The 27,624-nt window shown below is 43.3% G+C and overlaps 1 protein-coding gene across 1 annotated transcript in view; it reads left to right on the top strand.

Annotated features, from left to right (window-relative positions):
* Positions 1–27,624, top strand: part of TULP4 (TUB like protein 4) — a 292,811-nt gene that overhangs the window by 200,521 nt on the left and 64,666 nt on the right. The window contains exon 6 of the mRNA XM_077486273.1: positions 23,765–23,899. Within this exon, the coding sequence (XP_077342399.1) occupies positions 23,765–23,899 (135 nt within the window). The remainder of the gene's footprint in view (positions 1–23,764; positions 23,900–27,624) is intronic.

The following is a 27,624-nucleotide window of genomic DNA, read 5'->3' on the forward strand; positions in this document are numbered from 1 at the left end:
TGCAGGCCCCCGGGGGCCCACAGGAGTGACGAAGTACCGAGGACGTCATATGACGTCCACCCAGGATGGGAGATCCCATCTGTGGACGTCATTTTGCAATGGCCCGATATTGAAGTGGTTAAAGTGATTGTTAAGTCTCATTATTTTTTTCTAGTAAAATAACCAGCATTCTATACTCCCCTGCCCTGTGCAGTGGTTTTGCACAGGGCAGCCCAGATCCTCCTCTTTTCAGGTCCCTGGCTGGGTCTCTTGGCCCTCCCTCCCTATTGAGTGCCCCCACACCAAGCAGCTTGCTATGGGGCACCCGAGCCAAGCTGCAGCTCGGTGTATCCATTCCGACATGGAGCGGCCAGTAAGCCCCACCCCCTCTCTCTCCTGATTGGCTAACTTAGATGATTGACCACAGCGGGAGCCAACGGCACCACTGCTATGTCTCAGCAAATCGGGATCGCGGGCTCCGGCGCTGTGATTGGCCAGAGCTGCAATGACGTCGCTCCAGCTAGTAACAGCACACTAACTGTAATATGCCATTGCTTCAGTGCGCATGTGCCGGTGACGTCGGCACATGCTGATACAGGGGATATCTCCTAAACTGTGCAGGTTTAGGAGATATCCGGTGTAACCACAGGTAAGCCTCATTATAGGCTTACCTGTAGTCAAAAATGGATCATAAGGGTTTACAACCACTTTAACCGCTTGCCGACCAGTGCACTAGGATATATGTTGGCACAATGGCATGGCTGCGCAAATGGGCGTACCTGTACGTCCCCTTTAGGATGCGGCATCGTGGGCGCATGCCAGTCGCTCACTACTTGCCTGTGGACTGTGGACTCGATGTCCCGCGATCGTGTCACAGAGCGGCAGAACGGGGAGATACCTATGTAAGCAAGGCATTTCCCTGTTCTGCCTAGTGACATGACCGGTATCTACTGCTCCTTGTCATCGGGAGCAATGATCGCTGTCATGTCAGTGGTAGCCCATTTCCCCCACAGTTAGAATCACTCCCTAGGACACACTTAACCCTTGATCGCCCCCTAGTGTTTAACCCATTCCCTGCCAGTGTCATTTATACAGTAATCAGTGCATTTTAATAGCACTGATCACTGTATAAATGACAATGGTCCCAAAATAGTGTCAAAAGTGTCCAATGTGTCAGCTATAATGTCGCAGTCACGATAAAATCGCAGATCACCGCCATTATTAATAAAAATAAATAAATAAAAATAAATAAATCTATCTCCTATTTTGTTGACGCTATAAATTTTGCGCAAACCAATCAATATACGCTTATTGCTATTTTTTTTATTTATTTATTTTTTACCAAAAACATGTAGAAGAATAGATATAGGACTAAACTGAGGAAGAAATTTGCTTTTTCATATATTTTTTGGGGACATTTATTATAAAAAGTAAAAAATATAGCTTTTTTTCAAAATTGTCGCTCTTTTTTTTGTATATAGCGCAAAAAATAAAAATCACAGGGGTGATCAATTACCACCAAAAGAAAGCTCTATTTGTGGGAAAAAAAAGGAAGTAAATTTTGTTTGGGTGCAATGTTGACGTCAGTTAAAATGAAGCAGTGCCGTATCGCAAAAAGTGCTGTGGTCAGGAAGGGGGTAAATTCTTCCAGGGCTGAAATGGTTAAGTTGTTTTGGCCTTACAGCTTATTTGATTTTTAATTGACATTTTAGTGTTAAAATATTTTTTTTCATATTTAGTTATTTAGAACGTATTCATTTACTATAATACGTAGGATTGTTTATAGGTTAACTTATTGATCAGTAAGGGCCGGTTCACACTGCAGGCGAGGCGACTCCGACTTGCCTCGCCGCGACCTCAGCGGCAACTTGCAGATGACTTCTGTATAGAAGTCAATGCAAGTCGCCCCGAGGTCACCCAAAAGTAGTACAGGAACCTTTTTTCTGAGTCGGAGCGACTCGAGTCGCTCCTCTCAGAACGGTTCCATTGTACAGAACGGGGGCGACTTGCGAGAGCGAGGTGAGGCGAGTCGTGTCGCCTCGCATCGCCCGCTGTGTGAACCGGCTCTAAGAAAGCTAAAAAAAAACAGTGCCTACAGTTGTGCTCATAAGTTTACATACCCTGGTAGAATTTAGGATTTCTTGGCCATTTTTCAAAGAATATGAATGACAAAACACAAACTTTTCTTTCACACATGGTTAATGTTTGGCTGAAGCCATTTATTATCCATCAACCGTGTTTACTCTTTTTAAATCATAATGGCAACATAAACTACCCAAATGACCCTGATCAAAAGTTTACATAACCCAGTTCTTAATATAGTAAAGCTGCCCATTCCTTTTGGCAAAAAGCCTCCAGTTCCTGTAAATTCTTGGCCTGTCTTGCATTAACTGCACGTTTTGAGATCTCCCCAGATTGGCTCAATGATATTGAGGTCAAGAGACTGAGAGGGCCACTCCACAAGCTTCCCTTTATTCTGCTGTAGCCAATGACAGGCCGACTTGGCCATGTATTTTGAATCATTGTCATATTGGAAGGTCCAAGTACGTCCCATGCGCAGCTTCCTGGCTGATGAATGCAAATGTTCCTCCAGTATTTTTTGATAACATACTGCATTCAGCTTGCCATCAGTTTTGACCAAATTTCCTGTGCCTTTGTAGCTCACACATCCCCAAAACAAAAGCGATCCACCTCCGTGTTTTACAGTAGTAATGGTGTACCTTTCATCATAGGCCTTGTTGACTCCTCTCCAAGTGAAGCATTTATAGTTGTGGCCAAAAAGCTCAATTTTGGTCTCGTCACTCCAAATGACTTTGTGCCAGAAGGTTTGAGGCTTGTCTCTGTGCTGTTTGGCGTATTGTAAGCGGGTCTCTTTGTGGCACTTGCATAGTAATGGCTTTCTCCTGGCAACTTGACCATGCTGCCCATCTTTCTTCAAGTGTCTCCTTATTGTGCATCTTTTCCCACATATCCTTTGACAGTTCTTTTGCTTTTCCCATGACTCAGAATCCAGAAATGTCAGTTCAGCATTGGATGAAAGATTCAAGGGTCTGTCAGGAGTCCAGAAACCTTTGACCATTGACCTTTTATACACACACTAATTAAGGTTCATTGACCTTTTATACACACATTAATTAAAAGCAAACAGATCACAGGTGAGGGTGGTTACCTTTAATAGCCATTCGAACCCCTTTATGTGGACTTGTGTGCATGTTATCAGGCCAAAATCACCAGGGTATGTAAACTTTTGATCAGGGTAATTTGGGTAGTTTCTGTTGCCATTATGATTTAAAAAGAGTAAACACAGTTGACTGATAATAAATTGCTTCAGCCAAGCACTAACCAGGAGTGAAAAAAGTTTGTGTCGTCCTTCATATTCTCTGAAAAATGGGCAAGACATCATAAATTCTGCCAGGGTATGTAAACTTATGAGCACAACTGTATATTGTGCATGTGTGCAGTACTTTCTCTACGCATACATATGCCTCGTTGCCTTCCCACCATCTCCTCTGCATCTGTTCTATGATGAGTTGCTGCACTAAAAGTGACTTGGTCACAAACAGCATTAAAGTGCTTGTAAAGCCTCAAGGTTTTTTACCTAATGCATTTATATGTATCTTGGAACAGGCTCCTCCCACCCTATCTATTCCCCCTTGACTGATGCCGTCTTTACTTTTGGACCACCACTGTAGTATCTTGTATACGACTAATCCTATAATGTGTAAATGATGCTCTTGGAACATTATACTTCAAAGTATTGTGGAAAGAAAAAAATATGAGAAAATAAGTCCTAATGAGTCTTATGTCCTTTCTGTACTGTATATATACACAGGAAAGTTTTTTTAACAGGATTTTTGGCGGTGCTTTAATCATAAATGGTACCAAAGAATAATTAAAAAAATGTAACAAAGTTTTATAAAAAAAAAGGGAGGTTAGCAAATTGCCATATCACATAATAGATGGCATATTGAGGTTAGGTGATGATGAGATTGTACATTATCCCGACATGTTTCACCCAAGTGGGCTTACACAGGAGATTAATTCAGTCATCACTATAAAAAGAAAGACAGAAAATTGAATACATAAAACAATATATAGATCTATATATTCGCCATGTCCAACCATTCTGTCGCTTATCCAAGCCAAGTCTCCACATTGCCAAGACAAGGAGCCAACAGGACGTCGCAGACAAGACCAGAACAATCTGTGGAGCCACAGAGTTCCCACATAGACCAAGCTATAACATATATGGTGTTTTACTATGGAGACATACATTTTAAAGATGGAGAAAACAATCTCCAGCCAAGAAACGAAAAAAATATATTATGTATGTTCACAATGTGAATCGCTAACATACGATTAGACGTGGACACCGGGTATAAAGGAACTTGAAGCTGCAAGCCTGAAAAAAGGCTAAAGTCACAAGAGTCAGAAAAACTGAGAAAAGGGAAAGAAGAGCAAAAAAATTCTTTAAGGTTGCACATGACATTCATGATATTTTATCGGCCCATAGAGCAGGGCGCAGCATTAGAAAAAGAGAGACTGGGTATGAAGAGGAGAGGGCATAATAGTATAGGAATTAAATGTGAATTGCTTGGACAGTGATTATACAAATCCCTGACATTTGCTTCTGCTGAACAACAGTGCTTAAAGCATCTAGTCGGCAGCAGTAAGGCATTTACACCATTATAAAAACTATGCACTCCACAGTTAAGAATGGATGCAATAACCCAATAGTCCCAAGTACTTGGAATGTAGACAAATATAAAAAGCTACAAATAGAAAAAAAGGCAAGGATATTCAAAGGTACAAAAACAGGGGGACAAACAGTCAGTGGATTAAATACCTCTATAGCAACAACATGCACAATGGTGACCGAGGAGCTTCCTGTCAGCTGGAGTATGGGAACGCCGGCTTTATGAACCCCCCATCCTGTCAGCATCATACGTCGCCAACCGGAAGCGCGCGCTCAGAAGCCACCACGCATGCACAGGAGCCCAAAATCATACCAATCAATTTCTACAAGGACCAGAGTGCGCATGCACCCAAGCCCCAACTAGGCGGGCACCTGACCAGTGCGGCAAGGATCTGAGCAGCCCCATATAAATATGGGGGCGGAGATCCAAGGCAGATTGTGTTGGAACGTGCAGATGGCAAAGGTTAAGGAGAGGCAAAGGGGCGCATAACGTGGGGCAAGGTGGAAACCCTGCAAGTGGTGGACCAAGGTGGACACCCTGCAAGTGCCTTGGGCATCCATACACAAAAGCCCGAATTGCTGTTTTATTTGGAGCAGCAAAGTCTCTCCCTATCTTTGTTCAAAATCTTTTTCACAATGTTTAATTATACTAGTGGAGCATGGAATTCTGGATAATTCCAAAATATGAGTTATTCCATAAGTTTACAGGACCTTATCTCTTGAATCCCATTAGTCAGTCTGCGCCTTGACATAGGAATGTGCCCATCTCCTTGTTTCACACGTTACAGTACTGTAATGATTCTCTGACACAGTCATTCTGTGAAATGGAGGCATATAAAAATGTACCAGTTAACTGGGGAAGAGTGAATAATAATAATGAGTAGATCAGTTCCCAGGAAAGGGGGTTAACATGCAATCGACTGGTGAAAGGCAAATGGGTTGGTTTTGACAAAGTGAGTGCAGTTAATATTTCTAAAGGGGAGGACTTGCACACTTTTAACACAGGCAGATCTGCTGAAATGTAAGATGTCTGTACAATGGCTGCATTATTTGGGTTGGATTTAAACCCAATGGATCGGTTCACTTTTTTTTTTTTTTTTTGTAAAATCTTTTTTTTTATTGAATTTTCGGTGACATACAAAATCGCCCACGCAGGGGCAAAACATTTCCCACACAGGGGTAAGCTTCCAAACGTGGCAACAGGCCACAACAAGGCACATTACAAAACATATATCCTGCCTCTGATGCGGCAACCGACCGCAACAGGGCAAATGAACACAAACATAAACTTATCTATCTATACCCCACTGTGGGGAGAGGATATTGTAGGATAATTCGTGCTAAGTATTAAAATGACCGGATAAGGTGTCATAAGAGCAGGTGGGTCAGCCTATAACCGTACTACATCCATAACGATCTATGGGTTATTCACTACATCCGTTGCCGTAGTGTTATCATCCAGCCAGCAGTTCCACACTTTCTCAAATTTCTGTGGGCAACCCCTGTTCAAGTAGGTGGCCCTGTAGAGGGGTAAGCTAGCGTTCACCAGGTTTTTCCAGAATTTAATAGAGGGGGGAGACGATTGTTTCCAGGTCATGGTGATGGCCTTGCGTGCATAGTAGAGCAACAGGGATATGAGTGTTTTTCTAGCCCTGAGGATCGACATTTGTTCCACCAGCCCCAGCAGGCAATATTTAGGATCGTAAGGAATATTAACCTCAGTGGTCTTAACTATCACCAGGAGAACCTCTTTCCAAAAGCATACAATCGCTGGGCAAGCCCAGAAAATGTGAATGAAGTCTCCCGGCTGATAGGAGCAGCGCCAGCACTCCGGGGAGTGCGTCGGCGACATCTTGTGCAGTCTGTGGGGCGTGTAGTGGACTCTGTGTACAATTTTGTATTGGACCAATTTGTCCCTGGCTGAAACCAAAGGGGAGAACGGAAAATCCCAAATCTCCCTCCAGTCATCGTCATCCAGCTCTGGTATGTCCACCACCCATTTCCTGCGGAGGGAGGACAGCTCGGGGACGGCAGCAACCAGTAGGGACCTGTAAATCTGAGACATGGGTTTCTCCAGGTCTTTTACCCGAAGGATGGACTCAAGCTCAGAGTACTCCAGTACGACCGGTTGTCCCAAAAATTGACAGCGATAAGCATGCGCGACTTGAAGATAACGGAAGTGGGCCCATGTAGGCACATTAAATTTATCAGGATGTGAAAGGGAGTAAGTTCCCCGTTGGTAACGACATGCTCGAGCGTCAGTATTTTACACTTGGCCCAGGCCTGAGGGTCCGGGATGGTATTAAACTGCAGAAGGCTAGGATTCAGCCACAAGGGGGTGTGAGGAGACCAGGAGTTCGGCAAGGACGCCCTCAGTGCCTCTCCCGCCCTCCACGCCCTTAAAGTGGTGTGCATAGAAGGGGTGAGGCGTTTTTGGCCCCCTAAAAACCAACCCCCTTAAGGCCTCCAGAGACCCCACTATAGCTGCCTCCAGGACCGTTGCAGCATTGGTCAAGTCCGGCTGCAGCCACCAGTGGACGGTTACAAGCTGGGTAGCTAGAAAATATTTGTGACAGTCAGGAAGAGCTAACCCTCCACTGCCCACAGGCCTGGTGAGCGTGGTGTATTTGAATCTGGGGGACTTGGGTCCCCAGATGAAGGAGAGAAAAAGTTGTTTCAGAGAGTTAAAGAAGGCTTTAGTCAGCCATTGTGGGGAGTTCCTAAATATGTATGTAAGTTTGGGAAGGACCTTCATTTTAAGAAGGTTTATGCGGCCAATAAGAGAGAGGGGGAGATTTCCCCAAGCCTTTAATTTGGACTTGATTTCTATCAGAACAGGTTCAAGATTGAGCCGGACAAAGTCCTTGTTCTCTCCTGAAATGACAATACCCAAATAGGTAAACCTATCCACCCATTGAAGCGTGGTGGAGGATGGTGAGGTCCTGGCCCCCTCGTCCACCGGAAAGAGCTGAGATTTATGCCAATTCACCTTCAACCCAGTGAAGGCAGAGAAGGCATCCATGATTCCAAGTGCGCCCCGCAGAGAGTCACCGGGATCATTTAAAAAAAGCAGAAGATCATCCGCATAGAGGGCCACTCTCTCCTCCAGCCAGCCCACCCGAAGACCACGGACCTCGGCCGAACTCCGAAGAGCCTCAGCAATAGGTTCCATGGCTAGGGCGAACAAGGCCGGGGAGAGAGGGCACCCCTGCCTGGTGCCCCGCTGCAGGGGGAACGAGGACGACAGGGAACCATTCAGTTTAATGCATGCCGTAGGACCGGTGTATAGTGTACGTATCCAGGCAATAAACCGCAATGGAAAACCCATTCTTCTAAGGACCTCCCACAGATACACCCATTCCACTGTATCAAATGCTTTCTCCATATCAAGGGTGGCAATGGTCCTAGTACCTTGATTATCATGGGGGGCATGAATGTTAGAAAACAATCTGCGGATATTGATGTCAGTGGACCTACCTGGCATAAAGCCTGTTTGATCGGAGTCAATCAGAGATTTGATTACTGTATTGAGTCTAGTGGCCAAAATTTTAGTCAATATTTTTAAATCACAGTTCAGGAGTGCTATCGGCCTGTAAGAGGCACATTGCTTAGGATCCTTATTAGGTTTCGGAATGAGAACAATATGGGCTTCTCTCATAGAAGCCGGCAGGAAGCCCTGTTGAAGACAGGCTCGGTACATCTGAGCCAGCCTGGGGGCAAGCAGCTCCGCGTGGGCTCTGTAATACTCTATGGGTAGTCCATCCGGCCCCGGGGTCTTCCCCGCTGGGAAAGACCTGATGGCTGTCAGGACCTCTTCTGGTGTGATCTCCGAGACAAGGAGTAGTCGCTCCGTGTCAGAGAGCCATCCCAGTGCCAGAGTATCTAACAACGAGGTCATTGGTGTGGGGTCAAAGCTGTCAGGGAGTGAGGAGACATACAGAGAGGAGTAAAACCTGGTAAAGGCAGTCAAAATATCCTCCGGAGAGGTAACCAGTGACCCTTCTGCCGTGAGTATTTCTGGTATAACCGCTATAGGCCTGTCCTGCTGCGCCAGCATAGCCAGCAGTTTGCTGTTCTTATCACCATATTCAAAGTATTTCTGTCTGCTGTCTTGTATATCAAGCTTGGTAGTGTCTGAGACATGGAGGTGCAATTCCCGCCTAAGTGATGAGAGGCGCTCGAAGTTGGGGACCGTTGCCGAGTACTGAGTCAAAGCCTCCTCAACTTCGTGCTGCAAATCAGACACTTTGTCCCCAACTTCTGCTCTAACCGCCGCCACTGCAGAGATATACTGCCCCCTACCATAAGCCTTAGAGGCATCCCATGTCACCCCCAAGGAGGCTGACCCCGCATTGTGCAGCCAGTAGTCCTGCAAGGAGGGAGAAACTCTATCTTGGACTGCCGTGTTATTAATCCAATGGGGCTGCAGCCTCCAGAGGGCTTTATTCTTAAACTTGGTGGTCCTAACAATCAATTTAAGGGGGTGGTGATCCGATAAGCCAGAGGGAAGGTAGCTAGCCTCCTGGGCATTAGCCAGGAGGAGGTCGTTGGCAAACGCCAGATCAATACGGGAGGATGTTTTAAACGTGGATGAAAAACAGGAGTAGGTTCTATCCTGGGGATGAAGCCATCTCCACACCTCCCGAAAGTCCGCTGCCTGGGCCCAGACACTAAGATCAGGATTAAAAGTCGATTGTGGGAAGGGCCTATCTAGATCACGAGACAAGGTGGCGTTGAAGTCTCCCATAAACGGGACACACGCCGGGCAATGCGGAGCCAACCTCTCATATAAGCTATACAGGACATAAATCTGGCTCGGAGGAGGCAGGTAGACATTAACAATGACATATTTCTTATTATAAATGCTCAGTACCACCATGACAAATTTCCCCTGGGGGTCCAGATGAACCTCCTGGAGCACGCAAGGCACTCGCTTACTAATCAGTACAGATACCCCTCGAGAGTACGAGGAGTAGGTCGCATGTAGTGCCCTTTGCACCCAGGGTTTTTTCAAAGCTAGAACCTTGCTGCCGGTGAGGGGTGTTTCCTGCAGCAGGACTATGTGAGGGTTATGTAGTTTTAAATATTGAAATAACAGAGACTGCTTATATTTTGAGTTGAGTCCCCTGACGTTCCATGATATAATAGTCAGCGACTCGGTATCTGAGGGAGCCATCATGGAACCTCAGGGGGGAACAAAATCAGGATGAGCTTAGATAACCAGGAGGTGCAGGCCAGCGCAAATTCAGTACACATATTCAGCCATATTCGAGCAGCACTAAATGTAAACTTCGCTTTTAAGGAAAAAATCCCCTCCCCACAAAACATAGAAAACATAAAAAACCCTACCCCAACATCATACGAACCAAGGTCAATGACCAAAACATTCGGCCATCGAGCCATACAAACCGATGCGGGGTTTCTTCCCAAAACTTCAAAATCTTCAGATCACTGAGACCCCTGTATGGTGGGTCACAGAAGAGTACAGTCCTTCCTGGTAGAATCCGTATAAATTCCGGAAGGGGGAGTCCGATCGTGGGGGGGGGGGGGGGACTGAGGGAAGGGGAGTAAACAGGGGGTGCGTCTAACCAAAAAGTGGGGTAAGTCAGTGGTCTGCAGTGGAGCTCCTCAGGCAGGAGTAACAGCAGGTTATCCCGCAATGGAAAATAAATGGGCAATCAGTAAGGGCAAAGTGGGACCCAATGGGGAGGAAATGGCTGGGGACAAAGAGCAAATGATGCCAGGGGTTCACTTGAGTCAATTTTGTAATGAAGAAGAGGAAGATCTGGCCACCTCCCGTCGATCACGCTCAGCTACTCCTTCTTCCTGACCACATATGTTCAACAAGCATCCAGCCACGCTGCCGCAGCCTCCGGAGTGTCAAAAAAACGGGTGTTATCACCGTCAGAGATTCTTAACCTGCTGGGATACAGAAGACCAAAACGAATTCCCCTCTGAGCCTGCGTCTGACATCCGTGAAGAACCTGCGTCTCTGCTGTACTTCCTGAGAGAAATCCGGAAAAAAGAGAAGTTTGGTGTTCTCATATTTGATTTCAGGCATGGTGCGAGCCGCCGCCAGGATGCGGTCCCTGTCACGGTAATTCAACAGCCGCAGCAGAAAGGGGCGCGGAGGAGCCCCAGGCCTCGGAGGAAGTGGTGGGACCCTGTGAGCTCTCTCCACCACAAAGGTGGGCGGCATCTCCCCCAGGTTGAGCAGGGTGGACAGGAGTTTCTCAGCAAACTCAGCGGGTCTGGGGCCCTCAGCCCTCTCAGGCAGTCCAAGTATGCGGATATTATTTCGCCTGAGGCGATTTTCAGTATCTATCGCACGATCTTGTAGCGCTTTCACTTGGATCTGCAAGGCCTTTACCTCTCTGGAATCTGAGCGGACTGTATCCTCCACCGCAGAGAGTCTATCCTCCACCTCAGCAACACGCGAGCGGAACTTATCCATGTCCTGGCGGATGAGGCCAACATCTACACTCAAGAAGTTGATCTTTGCTGTCAAAGTTTCTTTACAGGATGTTATGGCTGCTAGGATCTCTGCACCCGTGGGGGCCTCCACCACCCCCGAGTCCGCGTCCACCCGCGAGCCAGACGCCATCACCGCGGTGGACCGCCTTGAAGATAAGGCAGTAGTCGGCGGAGGGACACGAGGGGAGCTGGAGCCGGACTTGGAGCAGCGGGTCTTAGGTCGGCCCATCCGAGGCACCCCCGAGATGTAAGAGGGTCCTGGGAAGTCTTCCAGTCGAGAGCTGAGAGCCTGCGCCACAGCAACAAAGTAGGGGCTGTAGCGGTGGTGGTGGGCTGGGTCAGGAGCAATGTCTCTCCACCAAAGGGCAGCAGTCCAGTGGGCGGGCGCCGGGCTTGGGGCAACCTACAAGGGGGTAGTCCACTTGCCACACAGGAATGGGGTCTTCAGCAAAGCACGGCCTTCACAGGGGGACACAGGGAGGGAGAGAGATGGTTCCAGGGCCCAGGATGATACTCGGGAGGGCAAAACAGTATCTCAGCCCTGACCCTGAGGGTGGAAGACGAGGTCGGGGGAGTAGGCCTCAGGATGGCACCTGTGAACAGTTGCAATAATACCCCCCAGTCCCAGACCAACCTTGTCCCAGGGTCCCCCGACAGGGATACAGGAGTCTGATGCCTCTTCACCCACAGATGGGAGCTCCGGAGCTCCGTGATGGGGGAAGACAGAGCAGGCCTCAAGATGGTGGTAGGCCCCGGGAGTGGAGATCCGGCCGCGACCCCACAGCAAGCAATCGGACGGCCAGGCTTCACAATTTTAGGTGGGGTGGCTGCAGCCGATGCCCATCTGCCCCTAGGATGGGTCCGGAGTCCCCTCAGGTACAAGGGAAGGGAGGATGGCTCCGGATTGTCCGGCCTCAAGATGGCGGCGGCCGGGAGCTCCCAGGGGTAAACAACTCTCCTCCCCGTCAATCCTCAAAGCCTCCTCACCTCTCTGTGTCCCCCAGAGGGGTGGCAGCCGATCCGGATGGTGGCGATGCTCCCTGATGTGATGCTCCCTGATGCGCCGCTCCGCGGATCGCGGCACTCGAGCCCGAGGATCGCGGAAGCGATGTAGGCCGCAAGATGGCGGCAGATCCACAGGACAGAGAAGCAGCCACAGCCCCGCAGAGCTGCAATCGGTCGGCCGGGCCAGGCAATATCCACTGGGATTTGTGCAGGAGGGTAGTCAGGCTATATATGGAGAGTTTGGAGACTCTCCATGCGCTAGAAAGGCAGGATGGATGCAGATGATGACAGGATCAGCGGAGCTCGTCTAAAGCACGTCCTTTCTCGGCTACATCCGGACACGCCCCCCGGATCGGTTCACTTTGATTATTTTTACCATTTATGATAATTTCTCAATGATTCTATATGTTTGCTTATTTATTCATTATGTGTTTCCAGAAACAAAAGATTTTTATTTTTAAGTATAAATGCATTTTCGGAGTAGTTGTAAGTATCCTTTTTGCCCCCTCCACCTAAAGTATCCCCTGCTCCATCTTTATTCCAGGACACACCGCAATGTTTACAGCCTTTTGAGAGTTCTACGAGGCCATCTCAGCAGACCATTCCATAGCCATCGCCTAAAATACTGTTAACATTGTTATGTAGATATGGGCATGGGTATCTGAAAGTGCACCTCTCCTTTTAAGCAATAAATGAAAATGACCATGTTTAAATATTTTTTCTCTATTTTTGAAGTATGTATTTACAATAATTCAGCAGGTTTGTCAGTTGCGATTTGCATTTACCAATTTATTTTGATGTACTTCACAAATCCTAAGCATGTTTTATTATTTAAACAAGTAATACAAACAATTCGTCAATATATATCTGAGAATATCCGTATTAAAACAGCGCATTATATAAAGTCCATGCTCATTGCACAAATAACAATGTACGAGATATAAAAAGAAAGTTCTTAGTGTGCAGATAGGGTGATTGTAGTGCTCAAATCAGCGTTGCAAGGTGATCAAAGTGCTGTCAACATTTCTTCCACCATAAACTGGGAGTGCTTCACCACATGCGATGCATACCCCATAGGGGGTTAAACTCACCAGACACTGCTGATAACACCAGCCTTAAGGAGTAGTCACTTTCTTAGGTATACCGAAATTCCTACTTATACCCTTAGGGATCCTGTTTCTAGCAATCCTCCAAGTGTGTCATAAAAATAAAACAAAATGTGCACATAGCATAATACCGTTTTATTTTTTAAAAGAAGGTTCTGCACAAAACAATAAAATCCCCATTTAAATATCTGCGTACATTTTCTCAAAAAATCACCAGCATTTCAAATATGTGTACTTCACCGGATTTTCAGATTACAGGAACCTCCACCAGTGTTCTGGTGTATACAGCGGACACAGTGGTGTAGTGGTTAGTGGGCGGCACAGTGGTGTAGTGGTTAGCACTCTCACCTAGCAGTAAGAAGGGTCGCTGGTTCAAATCCCAACCACGACACTACCTGCCTGGAGTTTGCATGTTCTCCCTGTGCCTGCGTGGGTTTCCTCCGGGTACTCCGGTTTCCTCCCACAATCCAAAGACATGTAGGTAGGTTAATTGGCTTCTGTCCAAAATTGGCCCTAGTATATGAATGGGGACCTTGGATTGTGGGCTCCTTGAGGGTAGGGACCAATGTGAGTGTGCAATGTACAGGGATGGGGTCTATTGTAGACACTCACTCAGGTTGAACTGGATGGACTGGTGTCTTTATTCAACCTTACTAACTATGAAACTAAGGGTATAAGTAGGAATTCCGGTATACCTAAGAAAGTGACTACTCCTTAAGGCTGGTGTTATCAGCAGTGTCTGGTGAGTTTAACCCCCTATGGGGTATGCATCGCATGTGGTGAAGCACTCCCAGTTTATGGTGGAAGAAATGTTGACAGCACTTTGATCACCTTGCAACGCTGATTTGAGCACTACAATCACCCTATCTGCACACTAAGAACTTTCTTTTTATATCTCGTACATTGTTATTTGTGCAATGAGCATGGACTTTATATAATGCGCTGTTTTAATACGGATATTCTCAGATATATATTGACGAATTGTTTGTATTACTTGTTTATATTTTTACTATATTTTTTAAATGGCTGCTATCACCGTCCACGCTGCTAGGTTTTACTATACCTGGCAGTTATTTTCTAGTTTGTTTTTTGGTTTTATTGGTTATCATATATGCAGGCTTATATATAGATGTTTATATATATATATATATATATATATATATATATATATATATATATATATGTGTATATGTACTATATATATATATATATATATATATATATATATATATATATATATATATATATATATAAAAATATATATATATATATAATTTCGGAAGCTGTGTTAAGGTCCCAGTTTGGCGCTGAGAGGTATATTATAGGCCGTCTTTGAAATATACCTGGTGTTATGTTTTATTATTTATTTCTTTTGGGATATTCCTAAAATGCTGTAGTATAGAAAATTGTAGTCATCCCTCAGTATTTTCCATAATATATAATTATTTGTGTGCTTGTTATCTGGGAATAAGGCTTTATAATATGCCCATTGTCAGTGTTTGACAGTTACATACATCAGGAACCTGTTGACATGTAAGTGAGTCACCTTGAGGAGTGGGTGGCAGTTTAGAGCTATTTAACATTCTCTGAATCACTGTTTCTCTTTTAGAAGTACAAAATGTTAGAGTTGTCAGCTATGCATATTACAGTGTTGCTGCATGACTTGGTATTTTACTTCAAAAAGTGTCTTGAATATGCTCTAGTTGTGCATGTTGTTCCAAATATCGAAAAAATAAAATGCTTTCAAATTTAGTATAGTACACATGGAGAAAAAAGCTGTAATAAATGCAGAAAGTTCAACCTAGTAACCATAATCAGAGTTCTGTATAATTCTCTTTAGAATAAGCGCCCATTGCTCTGTACAGGATCAGTAGGGAGGAAAGTAAGTGTTCTTCCTAAAACTGTGCTTTGCAAAGCTGGCCATACACTGGACACATTTCGCTTCCTATGTGGCTCTGTCAGCATAATGGAAGTCAGGCAGAAAATTGTCGACTGAACAGCTTGCTCCTTACATTATCTACTTTAAAGGGTAGATAATGGCAACATTATTATCAGTGTAATACCCTATTTAAGGTGTGTGTTTTTTTTTTTTTTTTTAATAGCAAGCTGGTTTGTAAATGCAAGATTGAAAGACCCATTGTTTAGGCTTCTTTATTTCCACTCAGCCTACTTATTGTGGTATTTAGGATGGAAGCTCAATGAAATGTGCAAAAAGTTGGTAAACTCTGTTTTCTACAACAGCATAAAAATATTGTACGTATATCCTGGTAAGTGTGTTCTGGTGTCAAGATTTTAGCAATGTGTAGTATCTTAATCGTACTGTACAGGGTACCGGCTGAATATTTATAGACCCTGGGTTATAGACTAGTACTTTCAGGTGATTGGACACTGGCAAAACCTTTGAGGACATGCTCCCTCTGCATCCTTTCTGTAACTCTACCCCACTTTGTGAGTCCTCCGTTTGTTGCTAGTTTTCTAAGGTTGAAGACCTCCTCTTCTCTATGGAGAAATCACTCTTGGCTAAGTAGTTTACTATTTCACGTTGAATCTTCAATGTTTAATCAATTCCTCACTGTCATATAATACAATACAAGCAGTGCATGCAAGTCAGTATAACCTTGGTCTGACCTTAGCCAGAACTTACACCATTGAGATAGCATGTAATGCTCTGGATAGACCACTTTCCGCCTTCTCAAGTGAATTCCCAATTCTTAGAACTGTAAAGGTTCCATGTGGTACAGATTAAAAACCCCTGGGGTGCCTGTTTCTCCCCTCGATTTTCCCTCCTTTCTTCTCTTTTCTCTCTGCTTCTTGCCTTTACATGCTTCCTTCCCTCTTTGTGGAACTCCTGTAAGCCCCAGATGAATAGCACAGGCCCGTGGCCATGTGTATATGTATGCATGTGTATATATATATATATATATATGTATATATGTATATGTACAGTGGTGTGAAAAAGTGTTTGCCCCCTTCCTCATTTCCTGTTCCTTTGCATGTTTGTCACACTTAAGTGTTTCGGAACATCAAACCAATTTAAACAATAGTCAAGGACAACACAAGTAAACACAAAATGCAATTTGTAAATGAAGGTGTTTATTATTAAAGGTGAAAAAAAATCCAAACCATCATGGCCCTGTGTGAAAAAGTGATTGCCCCCTAAACCTAATAACTGGTTGGGCCACCCTTAGCAGCAACAACTGCAACCAAGCGTTTGCGATAACGTGCAATGAGGCTTTTACAGCGTCCTGGAGGAATTTTGGCCCACTCATCTTTGCAGAATTGTCCTAATTCAGTTACATTAGAGGGTTTTCAAGCATGAACGGCCTTTTTAAGGTCATACCACAACATCTCAATAGGATTCAGGTCAGGACTTTGGCTAGGCCACTCCAAAGTCTTCATTTTGTTTTTCTTCAGCCATTCGGTGGTGGACTTGCTGGTGTGTTTAGGATCATTGTCCTGCTGCAGAACCCAAGTTCGTTTCAGCTTGAGTACACGAACAGATGGTCGGACATTCTCCTTCAGGATCTCTTGGTAGACAGCAGAATTCATAGTTCCTTTTATCACGGCAAGTCTTCCAGGTCCTGAAGCAGCAAAACAGCCCCAGACCATCACACTACCACCACCATATTTTACTGTTGGTATAATGTTCTTTTTATGAAATGCAGTGTTCCTTCTACGCCAGATATACTTGGACACACACCTTCCAAAGAGTTCCACTTTTGTCTCATCGGTCCACAGAATGTTGTCCCAAAAGTCTTGGGGATCATCAAGATGTGTTGTGGAGAAATTGAGACGAGCTTTGATGTTCTTTTTGCTCAGCAGTGGTTTTCTCCTTGGAACTCTGCCATGCAGGCCATTTTTGCCCAGTCTTTTCCTGATGGTGGAGGCATGAACGCTGACCTTAACTGAGGCAAGTGAGGCCTGCAGTTCCTTGGACGTTGTTGTGGGATCTTTTGTGACCTCTTGGATGAGTCGTCGCTGCGCTCTTGGGGTAATTTTGGGGTAATTTTGGGCGGCCGGCCACTCCTGGGAAGGTTCACCACTGTTCCATGTCTTCGCCATTTGTGGATAAAGGCTCTCACTGTGGTTCGCTGGATTCCCAAAGCTTTGGAAATGGCTTTATAACCCTTTCCAGACTGATAGATCTCAATTACTTTCTTTCTCAATTGTTCCTGAATTTCTTTGGGTCTCGGCATGATGTGTAGCTTTTAAGGATCTTCTGGTGGACCTTACTGTGTCAAGCAGCTCCTATTTAAGTGATGCCTTGATTGTGAACAGGTGTGGCAATAATCAGGCCTGGGTGTGGCTAGAGAAATTGAACTCAGGTGTGGACAACCACAGTTATAGTATGTTTTAACAAGGGGGCAATCACTTTTTCACACAGGGCCATGATGGTTTGGATTTTTTTTCACCTTTAATAATAAACACCTTCATTTACAAATTGCATTTTGTGTTTACTTGTGTTGTCCTTGACTATTGTTTAAATTGGTTTGATGTTCCGAAACACTTAAGTGTGACAAACATGCAAAGGAACAGGAAATGAGGAAGGGGGCAAACACTTTTTCACACCACTGTATGTATATATATATATAAAAATCTCTCTTTTATTTTTTTATTTTTTTTGTGCCAGGCCTTTCCTTTATATCCTTCATTCATGTCACACGCTTGCTAGGACATTGATGGTCCGACGCTTGATGTTGATTTCATTGCCTGGATGTTGTCTTTTTTGGTATCTCTTTCAAACAATCTTTATGTCTTAGATGTTCAACTTATTCTTACAAATTGATGTTCCACAAGTCCTGTCTTATCCATGATCTATTGCGTTATAAGACGGTTGCTGCTCTCATTTTGTATTTGAGGAGCAGTATACAGTTGTGTTAATAAGTTTACATACCCTGGCAGAATTTTTGATTTCTTGGCCATTTTTCAGAAAATATGAATAACACAAAAAAATTCTCACTCATGGTTAGTGTTTTGCAGAAGCCATAAATTATCAATCAACTGTGTTTACTCTTTTTAAATCCTAATCACAACAGAAACTACCCAATTGATCCTGATCAAAAGTTTACATACCCTGGTGATTTTGGCCTGATTATACACACAAAGGTCGACACAAAGGGGTTTGAATGGCTATTAAAGATAACCATCCTCACCTGTTTTGCATGTAATTAGTGTGTGTGTATAAAAGGTCAATGAGTTTCTTGACTCTTGACAGACCCTTGCATCTTTCAACTAGTGCTTCACTGACATTTGGGGATTCTGAGTCAAGGGGAAAGCAAAAGAATGGTCAAAGGATATGCAGGAAAAGTTAGATGAAAAAAATCCCAAAGTTAGCCCATTAAGGAGCCAGTGCCCAAAGCAACATTGCATGCTATCTCTTTTACTGAAATTATATTGAAATTTTCCGGTATAAAATGAGAGTTAGGAATGGTACAGAAACAAAATGCAAACATTAATAATATCAATATACTTTGCACATACAGTTTTGCTTATATGTTTAAAACTGGAAAGAATACCAATCAGCAGTGTTCAAACTCTAATCATGAAGTGGAAAATGAGGGGTTCTGTTGAAACCAAACCACGGTCAGGTAGACCAACTAAACTGGGGAATCTGTAGACATCCAGGATTAATAATTTCATATTCTCATTTATTTTCCTCATCTGCGCGTTATACACATGGCAGTAGTAGACAATCATTTATAGTAGGGAACAGCCCTCTCTGTTAGTTTCTCATTGAGAGTTCTGAGACTTGTGGTGGCCTCCTTCGAGACTGTCCCTTTCCCCTAGCTTCATTTCAGACATCTCCAACAAAACACTGTCATGGAATAAGCATGCTCTTCCTCTTTATCTAGCAATGCTCCTGTCCAGCTAGGCCATGAACTTCCTCGACTGGTGAATTTTCAACCTGGATCTGACAATGGAGAAGTAATTTCTGCCATATCACTGGAACATAACAGATGTCACTCTTTTTGGTTGGGGAGGAGTGTTCCAATCGGTCACTGTCCAAAGAACATTGTCACCAGAGGAAGCCAAGCTCCCCATCAACATCTTGGAGCTCAGACTGCTAAAGATGACTTTTTAATATTGGATCCCCTTCTGCAGGGACACTCAATCAAGGTGCAATTAGATAAAGCCACAGCTGTGGCTTACATCAAACATTAAGGGAGTACCAGTTATGTAGCCTTGAAAGGGAGCAAGCCAGATTATCTCACGGATGGAAACGCATTGCTCAGCAATCTCTGCTTTCCACATCTTAGGAATGGACAACTGGAGGGCAGTTTACCTCAGCCGTTACCACCTACACCAACAGTAATGGGTCCTTCTCCCTGACATCTTCAATTTGTCAGATGGGGACTACCGACATGGATATCCTGGCCCCCAGATTCAACATCAAGTTATCTCTATTAGTAGCTAGGAGCAATAATGGCATTGTACTGGCAATTCCTTGAACTCCATTCAAGTTAATCTATGTCTTTCCTCCCAGTGCTAATTCTGCTTTGACTGCTCTGTGAAATAGAGCAAGAGACAAAAAGTGATTCTCATTGGCCCAGAAGAACCTGTGCACAGACATTTATCAGACTGCTAGGAGAAGCCCCTGGCCTCTTCTCAATGGATCTGCTGTCTTAAGGCCCTCTATTCCGTCCTGCTTCTCAGTCCTTAGCTTTAATGGCATGGCTGTTGAAGCCTAGGTTTTAAAGAACAGAGGATCTTTTATCCCCACCTTCCTAAAAGCAGGGAAAGGCCATTTGCAGAAAGATCTACTATGGTACCTGCATATCCTTCTTTGCTTGGTGTTAACAAAGGGACTTCAATCCAATTCTATATGCCCCACATCCTGGCCTTCCTACAAACTAGGGATACATTAGTGTTAGTCTTCATTCTTCAATTTATTTGGTTCAGAGGGTGTCAAGCATGTGTGGCAGCAACCAGGTGAGGAGTACAAAGACAAGTGTATCTTGCCTACAGTCAAGCATTGTGGTGGGGGTGTCATGGTCTGGGGCTGCATGAGTGTCAGAAACGACTTGCAGTTCTATCATTTACAGCTCTCTGTGAATGAATGACACCACTGTGCGCCCTGCTGTGAGTGCTGTATGGCCTGCTCAGTTGTGCAAAATTCAAAAGGGACAGCTGCTGCAAGGGAGAAGAATCTCCATACACTTTTATAGGATGAGGGGGTTTTCTGGTGGTGATCCGCTGGGCACCATGTTATACTCTAAATATGAGCGTAGAATGGTGTAAAAGATGGAGTTAGCCATTAAAACAAGCTAGGCTAACTACAGTATTCACATTTATTCCATCTTTCAAGATTCAAGCATCAGATTTCACACAAAAAGATAGCAATGTATCATTTTATATATTGTTATGTACAGTTATTGAAAGATGCACTTTTGGTAAGCTCTTATTGAAATAGACATTTAACAAATCCGCCTGGCCCTCTGATTTAATCTTTTTCACTTTTCTTTGCTCGGTTTGTGATATCAGATTGCTACTTATTTCTGTTTGGCTGGGTACAGTTAGACAGGACTTATAGTTGCCCAAGAATTGTTGTGCACATTTGATGTATATTTGATCAATATGTTATCCTCCATGCTTAAAGTGGTTGTGAACCCTTACATATACTCAGTGAAGTGACTGGCCTCAGGTGATACACAGAGATTAAACAAATCCTCCTGCATAAGTTGTATCTGTTTATCTGCTCCCCTTCCTTCTCTACATCAGTTCAAACTGCTGAATTTTAAAGTTTGAGAGTTTAGAAAAAAAGGAAGCGGAGAGCTGAAGTTACTTCTGCAGAGCTCAGTTAGCAGAGAGCTCTAAGAGCTGATTGGAGCAAAGGCACACGCCCCCCTCCCACAGAGGAACAGAGCTGAGGCTGTCAATCAGCTGGAGGTTCGTCCCGTGACCATTTCTCTCTTGGTGTCATGAAAACTTTGTCAGAAATTATTCATGCTGATAGCAGAGGTACAAAGCAGTAGACAAAGGTTACACTTGGTGCTCTGTATCTGTATTAAGTACACACTATAGAAGGATATTCTTTGTTCATATTTCATGTCTGAGGTTTACAACCACTTCAACTCTTTTTTTTTTTTCACTACTAGCTTTAAATTTGGTCCATTTAAAGTAAAAGTCCACCCTAAAACTAAAACCCCTGCATCTATAGACATCCACAATCTAACACTAACCTATCTAGCCCTGTACATAAGAAATCCATATACATACCTTTTTTGAAGCCAATTAAACTCGATCTCCAGCGGTGGATACTCTGCAGAGAACACAGCTAACAATGGCTGTGAATGAATGGGGATTGACACCCCCCTTAGGGTTACTATGGGGCTTACATTGTCGGATGTGTCCTCTGCACCCTCCTCCAAAGCGAAGCTGCAGCTGAAAGCTCAGCGTGTGGTCTGATCGGCTTCAACAAAGGTATACTGATTTCTCCTTTACAGGGCTAGATAGGTTAGTGTTAGATCGTGGATGTCTAGAGATGCAGGCATTGTAGTTTTAGGGTGGACTTATACTTTAATAAGACAGTTGACTACCTGATTGGGAATGTGAGATTTTATGTTACCATTATTTGTTGGCTTGTGCATTTTTTATTTTATTTTTTTTATTTGGCTTGTGGATTTTATATGTACATTTATTCATATAAAGTACATATAAAATACTGAGTTGAAAAATTAAGGCTTGCTGACCTGAAATTAATCTATGCAACATCTTTTATATGAGTTAGAAATGATAAATCGAAGATACAGGCCAAGAGACAGTTCAACAAAAGTCCCAGGCTGCTTGATCAACAACATAGACGTACTGGGACATTACGTGCTTTTACACAAGTGAAGTAGAAAATCATGAATGTGACTTTCTATTAGTAGAGGCAAACACAGAGTAGCCATTCATTTTTATAGCAACAGAAAAGCAACAGAATACACATATTGAAGATATACAGGCAGGTAACGCTTCAGTGATCTGCGTCTTCTTTCTCAGGGATAGCAATAAAACTATTATATGAACAGTAAAATCAGCTGGATATCAGAATGGTTGACATTATTCTTTTATTCAGAAAGAGTAGACCTTGAGGCTTCTTCGGTGAGAGAACATTCCCTGTGTGATTGTTTAGAGACTTTTAGCCAAACTGCTTAAGGTAAATCTGAGCTGGAATTAAACGTGCATTTGTTTCCATATTTAGGCTCAGCTTCTTTCTTGATTGTGATGCACGATGACTCATAACATCCTAATGTTCTTCATGTTCCTGTTTATAAACCAAAAACAGAAGAAATCGATAAACCTTAACAATCTACTTATTGCTGACGTCAGAATAGTACAAAATAAGTTCTTAATTGCGTGTTATAAATTGCACATCTTTGCAAAACCCCGTAAGAAGGTGTTTTGACAGCCTCAGCCTGGGCTCCAACCAGGCCACTCCCCAATGTGTTTCACTCTGCCCATGGGGATCTCCATGACTAAGCTCCATGAGAACAATAAAACATGTTGGGGGCATGTCCTAGTTGAGTAGAGGCTGCCGTACACCTTCTTATGGGTTGTGCAGAGATGTGCGACCTACAGGACTGTTTCCCTTTTCCATTATATGTCTAGAGCTGAGACGAGCTCTGTCCTTGTTTGTACTCCAAGCGGCTGCTACATAAGAGGACCTGGTGGAGCCTTGTGTGGCACCTGTCAATTAACTTTGGGTCACTGTTTGTTATAAGTTACTGAATGTAAGAATAAGAAATTCTTATTTGAACCTCCAGACATTAAATGCAAAATGTTTATTGCGCTGTAATAGCAAACTGTAAAGAAAACATTCAGCGGGTTTCTCATCCATGAACTAACCACTTGACTGTTTTTTAGGAAGATTCGGTAGGCGGAAGTTACCTATTCATAAAAAAAAAATCATTTGACCCAGAAAATGTTTACTTACAAATAAACTAGAATTTCTCCATAATATATAACAATACAAAGTTTTATCAATTCAGATGTCCTCTTTCCTGGTCCTAATAACACATGCAGGCGCTAATAACCAGCCCTCAATTCACATTCCCCTGAGGGCTTGAGGCTTTCCTAGTTCTAAAGCTGGCCATACATTTTACGATCTTATTCCATAATCTCTGTAAATTCTTTAGATTTACTGAAACTATCTAATAAGAGTGTCAACCTTAACAAACAACTCTACTTGCATCTAATCATACAGACCCTCACTCTAGATAGTTGCTCGTAGATCTAAAGGAGATTGCACAGTCACACCCTAAGCTGTCCATACCCTTTTCATGCATTATTACCAAACCTATACTTTCCAGACATTTTAGAATCTAGTAATAAAGAATTACACTGGGCCTTTGAGAAATGTTATGGAAAGAACAGTGGAAAAGGGTTATGATGTGAGTCTTTTGTACGTGGTACAATCAATAAAAGATTTATGATGCAACTCAATAAATGGTCTATTGAATTGATGTAAGTGTATTAATTTCTGTTGGTTTCTTGGTTACCTTACGCTGATTGATCATTGCAGATGGACCTGCCGCATATCCTATTCCAGTGGAGAACATCAAGCCACTGCTTACAGTTGGATTTACTTCTGGGGATATTAGTTTGATGAACAACTATGATGACCTGTCACCAACCATCATCCGCTCAGGTCTTAAAGGTATAGAAGCTTTTTTCCATTTATGATTTTTATATGATAGAAAATTTCCAATATGGCACGATGAGTGCAGCCTGGGCTGGGACAATCTACATAGAAAGTACAGTGTGGTCCAAATCCTCAGGATAAATCCTATGGCTTTAGGAACTACTGAAGAATCCAATCCTGCACAATTAGTGCAACACTTCTGAGAGAATGAAGAGATATCTAAGCGGCAATCGGACAAAAGAGCAAAGTGAATATTGTAGTGAAAGGATTGGTATTGGACTTTATAGGCACTCAGAAACACAAAAATTATAAAATAAATTTTATTAACAATTTGATAAAAACAAGCACAAGCAGACAGACTAATTTAAAAACTTTGCAAAGTAAAGATAGTCTATATGCTTTTAACAATACATAACCCAAACACCAAGAGGTATATTCCTGAATTATTAGGACGAGTTGATCATAGCGAGTTGATCAACTCGCTATGATCAACTAGTCCTGATAATTCAGGAATATACCTCTTGGTGCTCGGCTTTACATGTTACGCTTGTAAACGCTTCTTCATGAGATTAGGCATACATTCTATATAAAATGAAAAAACAACAATAAATCTTTGAAGCAAAAACTGGTGTACATCAAAAATTAATGTTATAACATATATTAATATAACATATGCTGGCTGTTTATCGACCCAGACACATAATCCCAGGCTACGTGAAACCCAACCACAGGGGAAATGGGCCACAACCACGAAGGTCCATATAGGAAAATCTAAAAATGTATCGTCACAAAGATAGTAACCATAAATGGACAAAAAGCCTGTATACATTGGGAATGGCAAGCAAACTGATCAGATTTAAAACCTACAGTATACACATCACCCAGGAATGGATAATAAGGTAGGTTTTATGTACAAGATACGGTGGATGTTACAAGCGGAGATCAACGGCTATATAACTGGTCTGTATAATAGTAAATAGTGAAACAAATATAAAGGTATAAATATAGAGTTGCTTACTAAAGAATTTTTGCAAAATGTGATATATAACTAAGGTTATGTCTTGAAAATGGGGGTATCAAAACTTACCCATATAAGCGGAAACAGTATTGAGCCCCAATTCAGCAGTAATTACACAGATAGCATAAAATGGCATACTGGATGAAGGAAGGCATAGAAAAAGCCTGTAGTTCCTAAACAGCAAAACGTCTAAGGAGAGTGATTTTCCAATGGTTGCAGCACAGAGGTAGTCAATTATATCCTAAACGGTATAATAAAAGAAGCGTCCCATAGTCAAAACAGCTGTATATACCAGCTAACATTGAGGACAATAAAATTAAAAGCTACAGATCACAAGGATAACAGATACATACCATAGTGTGAATCTGCATTATGATAGATGTCGCTCCGAGGATCCCTCAGCAAGAGGGTGATGGGGATGTAATGCACGGCGCCATTGGGCCCATTTATACACCCATCTCAAACCCAGATACCTCGAAAGCCGAAAACTCCACATCTGCATAACATTAGATATACGCAAGGGAAGATGCCTACTCCGGTGAGCAGACATCTAGACCTATATCATAGATTGGACACATCCTATGTCTCATTCATTGCCCTAGCTGTAGTTCCCAAGGACCCTAGGGGAGCCAATTGGGATAAAAAAAAGTCTGGAAACTTTGTGGATTGAACGTCTTATTACCTGTGCTCCGGGCATTAACGAAACCCAGTCCTACAAACCTTTCCTATAGGGGCCCAACCTTTGACTTTACAACAGTGATCAGTTCTGTCAATCATTTTTGCCTGCGTCTCTGTCTTGCACTTTTGTTTGTTTTGTGTGTTTGAACACAATGATTTCTGTTATCTGTATGACCGTACAATGGTCTCTGATGCACCCAAGAGAAATCTCCCTTTTTTGGGGGGGGGGGGGGGGGGTGTACCTTACAGTGCATAAGCGCTTAAAATCTGACAATTTTCTCTATGGTCTGTACTCTGTGTAGTTTTTGTAGCTTGGGATTTGCCATATTCTTACTTGCTTTGTCAATCTCTGCTGATCTATTTTGATTTTGCCTAATGCCTGTTAGGTGTTGTTTGTTGCTGGGACATTATCTCCTGTGTGAGGTTAATGCCTGCTTAAATATTTTCAATATCACTTAAAGCTAATTCATGGCTTTGTCTGAACCTTTTTTGCTTGGTTACACTAGCAATTCATTTTTGATCAAAAACTTTTATAAATGTAACATATTTTATGCTTATGTGAAGTCCTAAAGGTCCCCAATCTTGTGTATGTCTTTAATTTGGCTGGCTGTTTATCTACCCTGTCCCCTATGGTGCCTAGTCGTGGTCCTTTGCCTCTCAGGGGCAGCACTCTGCAGCTACAGAGTTTTACTATCGTTCCCTCTCATACTGACTAGGAGATGCGGCGTAAGGAGTTCTGGCCAGGGGACGCTGTCCCATGAATGGTCCTCCTCAGATCGCCGCTTTGTGATCCTTTTTGGACTGCACTATGCAGCGCATGCACGAACGGCTGCCACCGGGGAGGTGATTTCACAGCTGGGCCGCCTGACACCACTGTACAGATCAGGATATAATTAACTACCCCTGTGCTGCAACCATTGAGAAATCACTCTCATTAGATGTTTTGCTGTTTAGGAACTACAGGCTTTTTCTATGTATTCCTTCATCCAGTATGCTATTTTATGCTATTTGTGTAATTATTGCTAAACTGGAGCTCAATACGGTTTCCACTTATATGGGTAAGTTCCGATACCCCCATTTTCAACATATAACCTTAGATATACACTCAGGTCCATAAATATTGGGACAGCGACAATTCTAATCTTTCTGGCTCTATACACCACCACAATGGATTTGAAATGAAACAAACACGATGTGCTTTAACTGCAGACTTTCAGCTTTAATTTGAGAGTATTCACATCCAAATCAGGTGAAAAGTGTAGGAATTACAACAGTCTGTGTATGTGCCTCCCACTTTTTAAGGGACCAAAAGTAATGGGACAGTTTAACAATCAACCATCAAACTTTCACCTTTTAATACTTGGTTGCAAATCCTTTGCGGTCAATTACAGCCTGAAGTCTGGAACGCATAGACATCACCAGGCACTGGGTTTCATCCCTGGTGATGCTCTGCCAGGCTACTGCAACTGTCTTCAGTTCCTGTTTATTCTTGGGGCATTTTCCCTTCAGTTTTGTCTTCACCAAGTGAAATGCATGCTCAGTCGGATTCAGGTCAGGTGGCAACAGTTTGTATATGTGCCTCCCACTTTTTAAGGGGCCACAAGTAATGGGACAATTGGCTGCTCAGCTGTTCCATGGCCAGGTGTGTGTTATTCCCTCATTATCCAATTTACAAGGAGCAGATAAAAGGTCCAGAGTTCATTTCAAGTGTGCTATTTGCATTTGGAATCTGTTGCTGTCAACTCTCAATATGAGATACAAAAAGCTGTCACTGTCAGTGAAGCAAGCGATCATTAGGCTGAAAAAACAAAACAAAGCCATCAGAGAGATAGCAAAAACATTAGGTGTGGCCAAATAAACTGTTTGGAACATCCTTAAAAAGAAAGAACGCACCGGTGAGCTCAGCAACACCAAAAGACCCGGAAGACCACGGAAAACAACTGTGGTGGATGACTGAAGAATTCTTTCCCTGGTGAAGAAAACACCCTTCACAACAATTGGTCAGATCAAGAACACTCTCCAGGAGGTAGGTGTATGTGTGTCA

Source organism: Lithobates pipiens, unplaced genomic scaffold, assembly GCF_037356315.1.
Source record: "Lithobates pipiens isolate NorthernLeopardFrog02 unplaced genomic scaffold, aLitPip1_a1.2 Scaffold_18, whole genome shotgun sequence".
Lineage (NCBI taxonomy): Eukaryota > Metazoa > Chordata > Amphibia > Anura > Ranidae > Lithobates > Lithobates pipiens.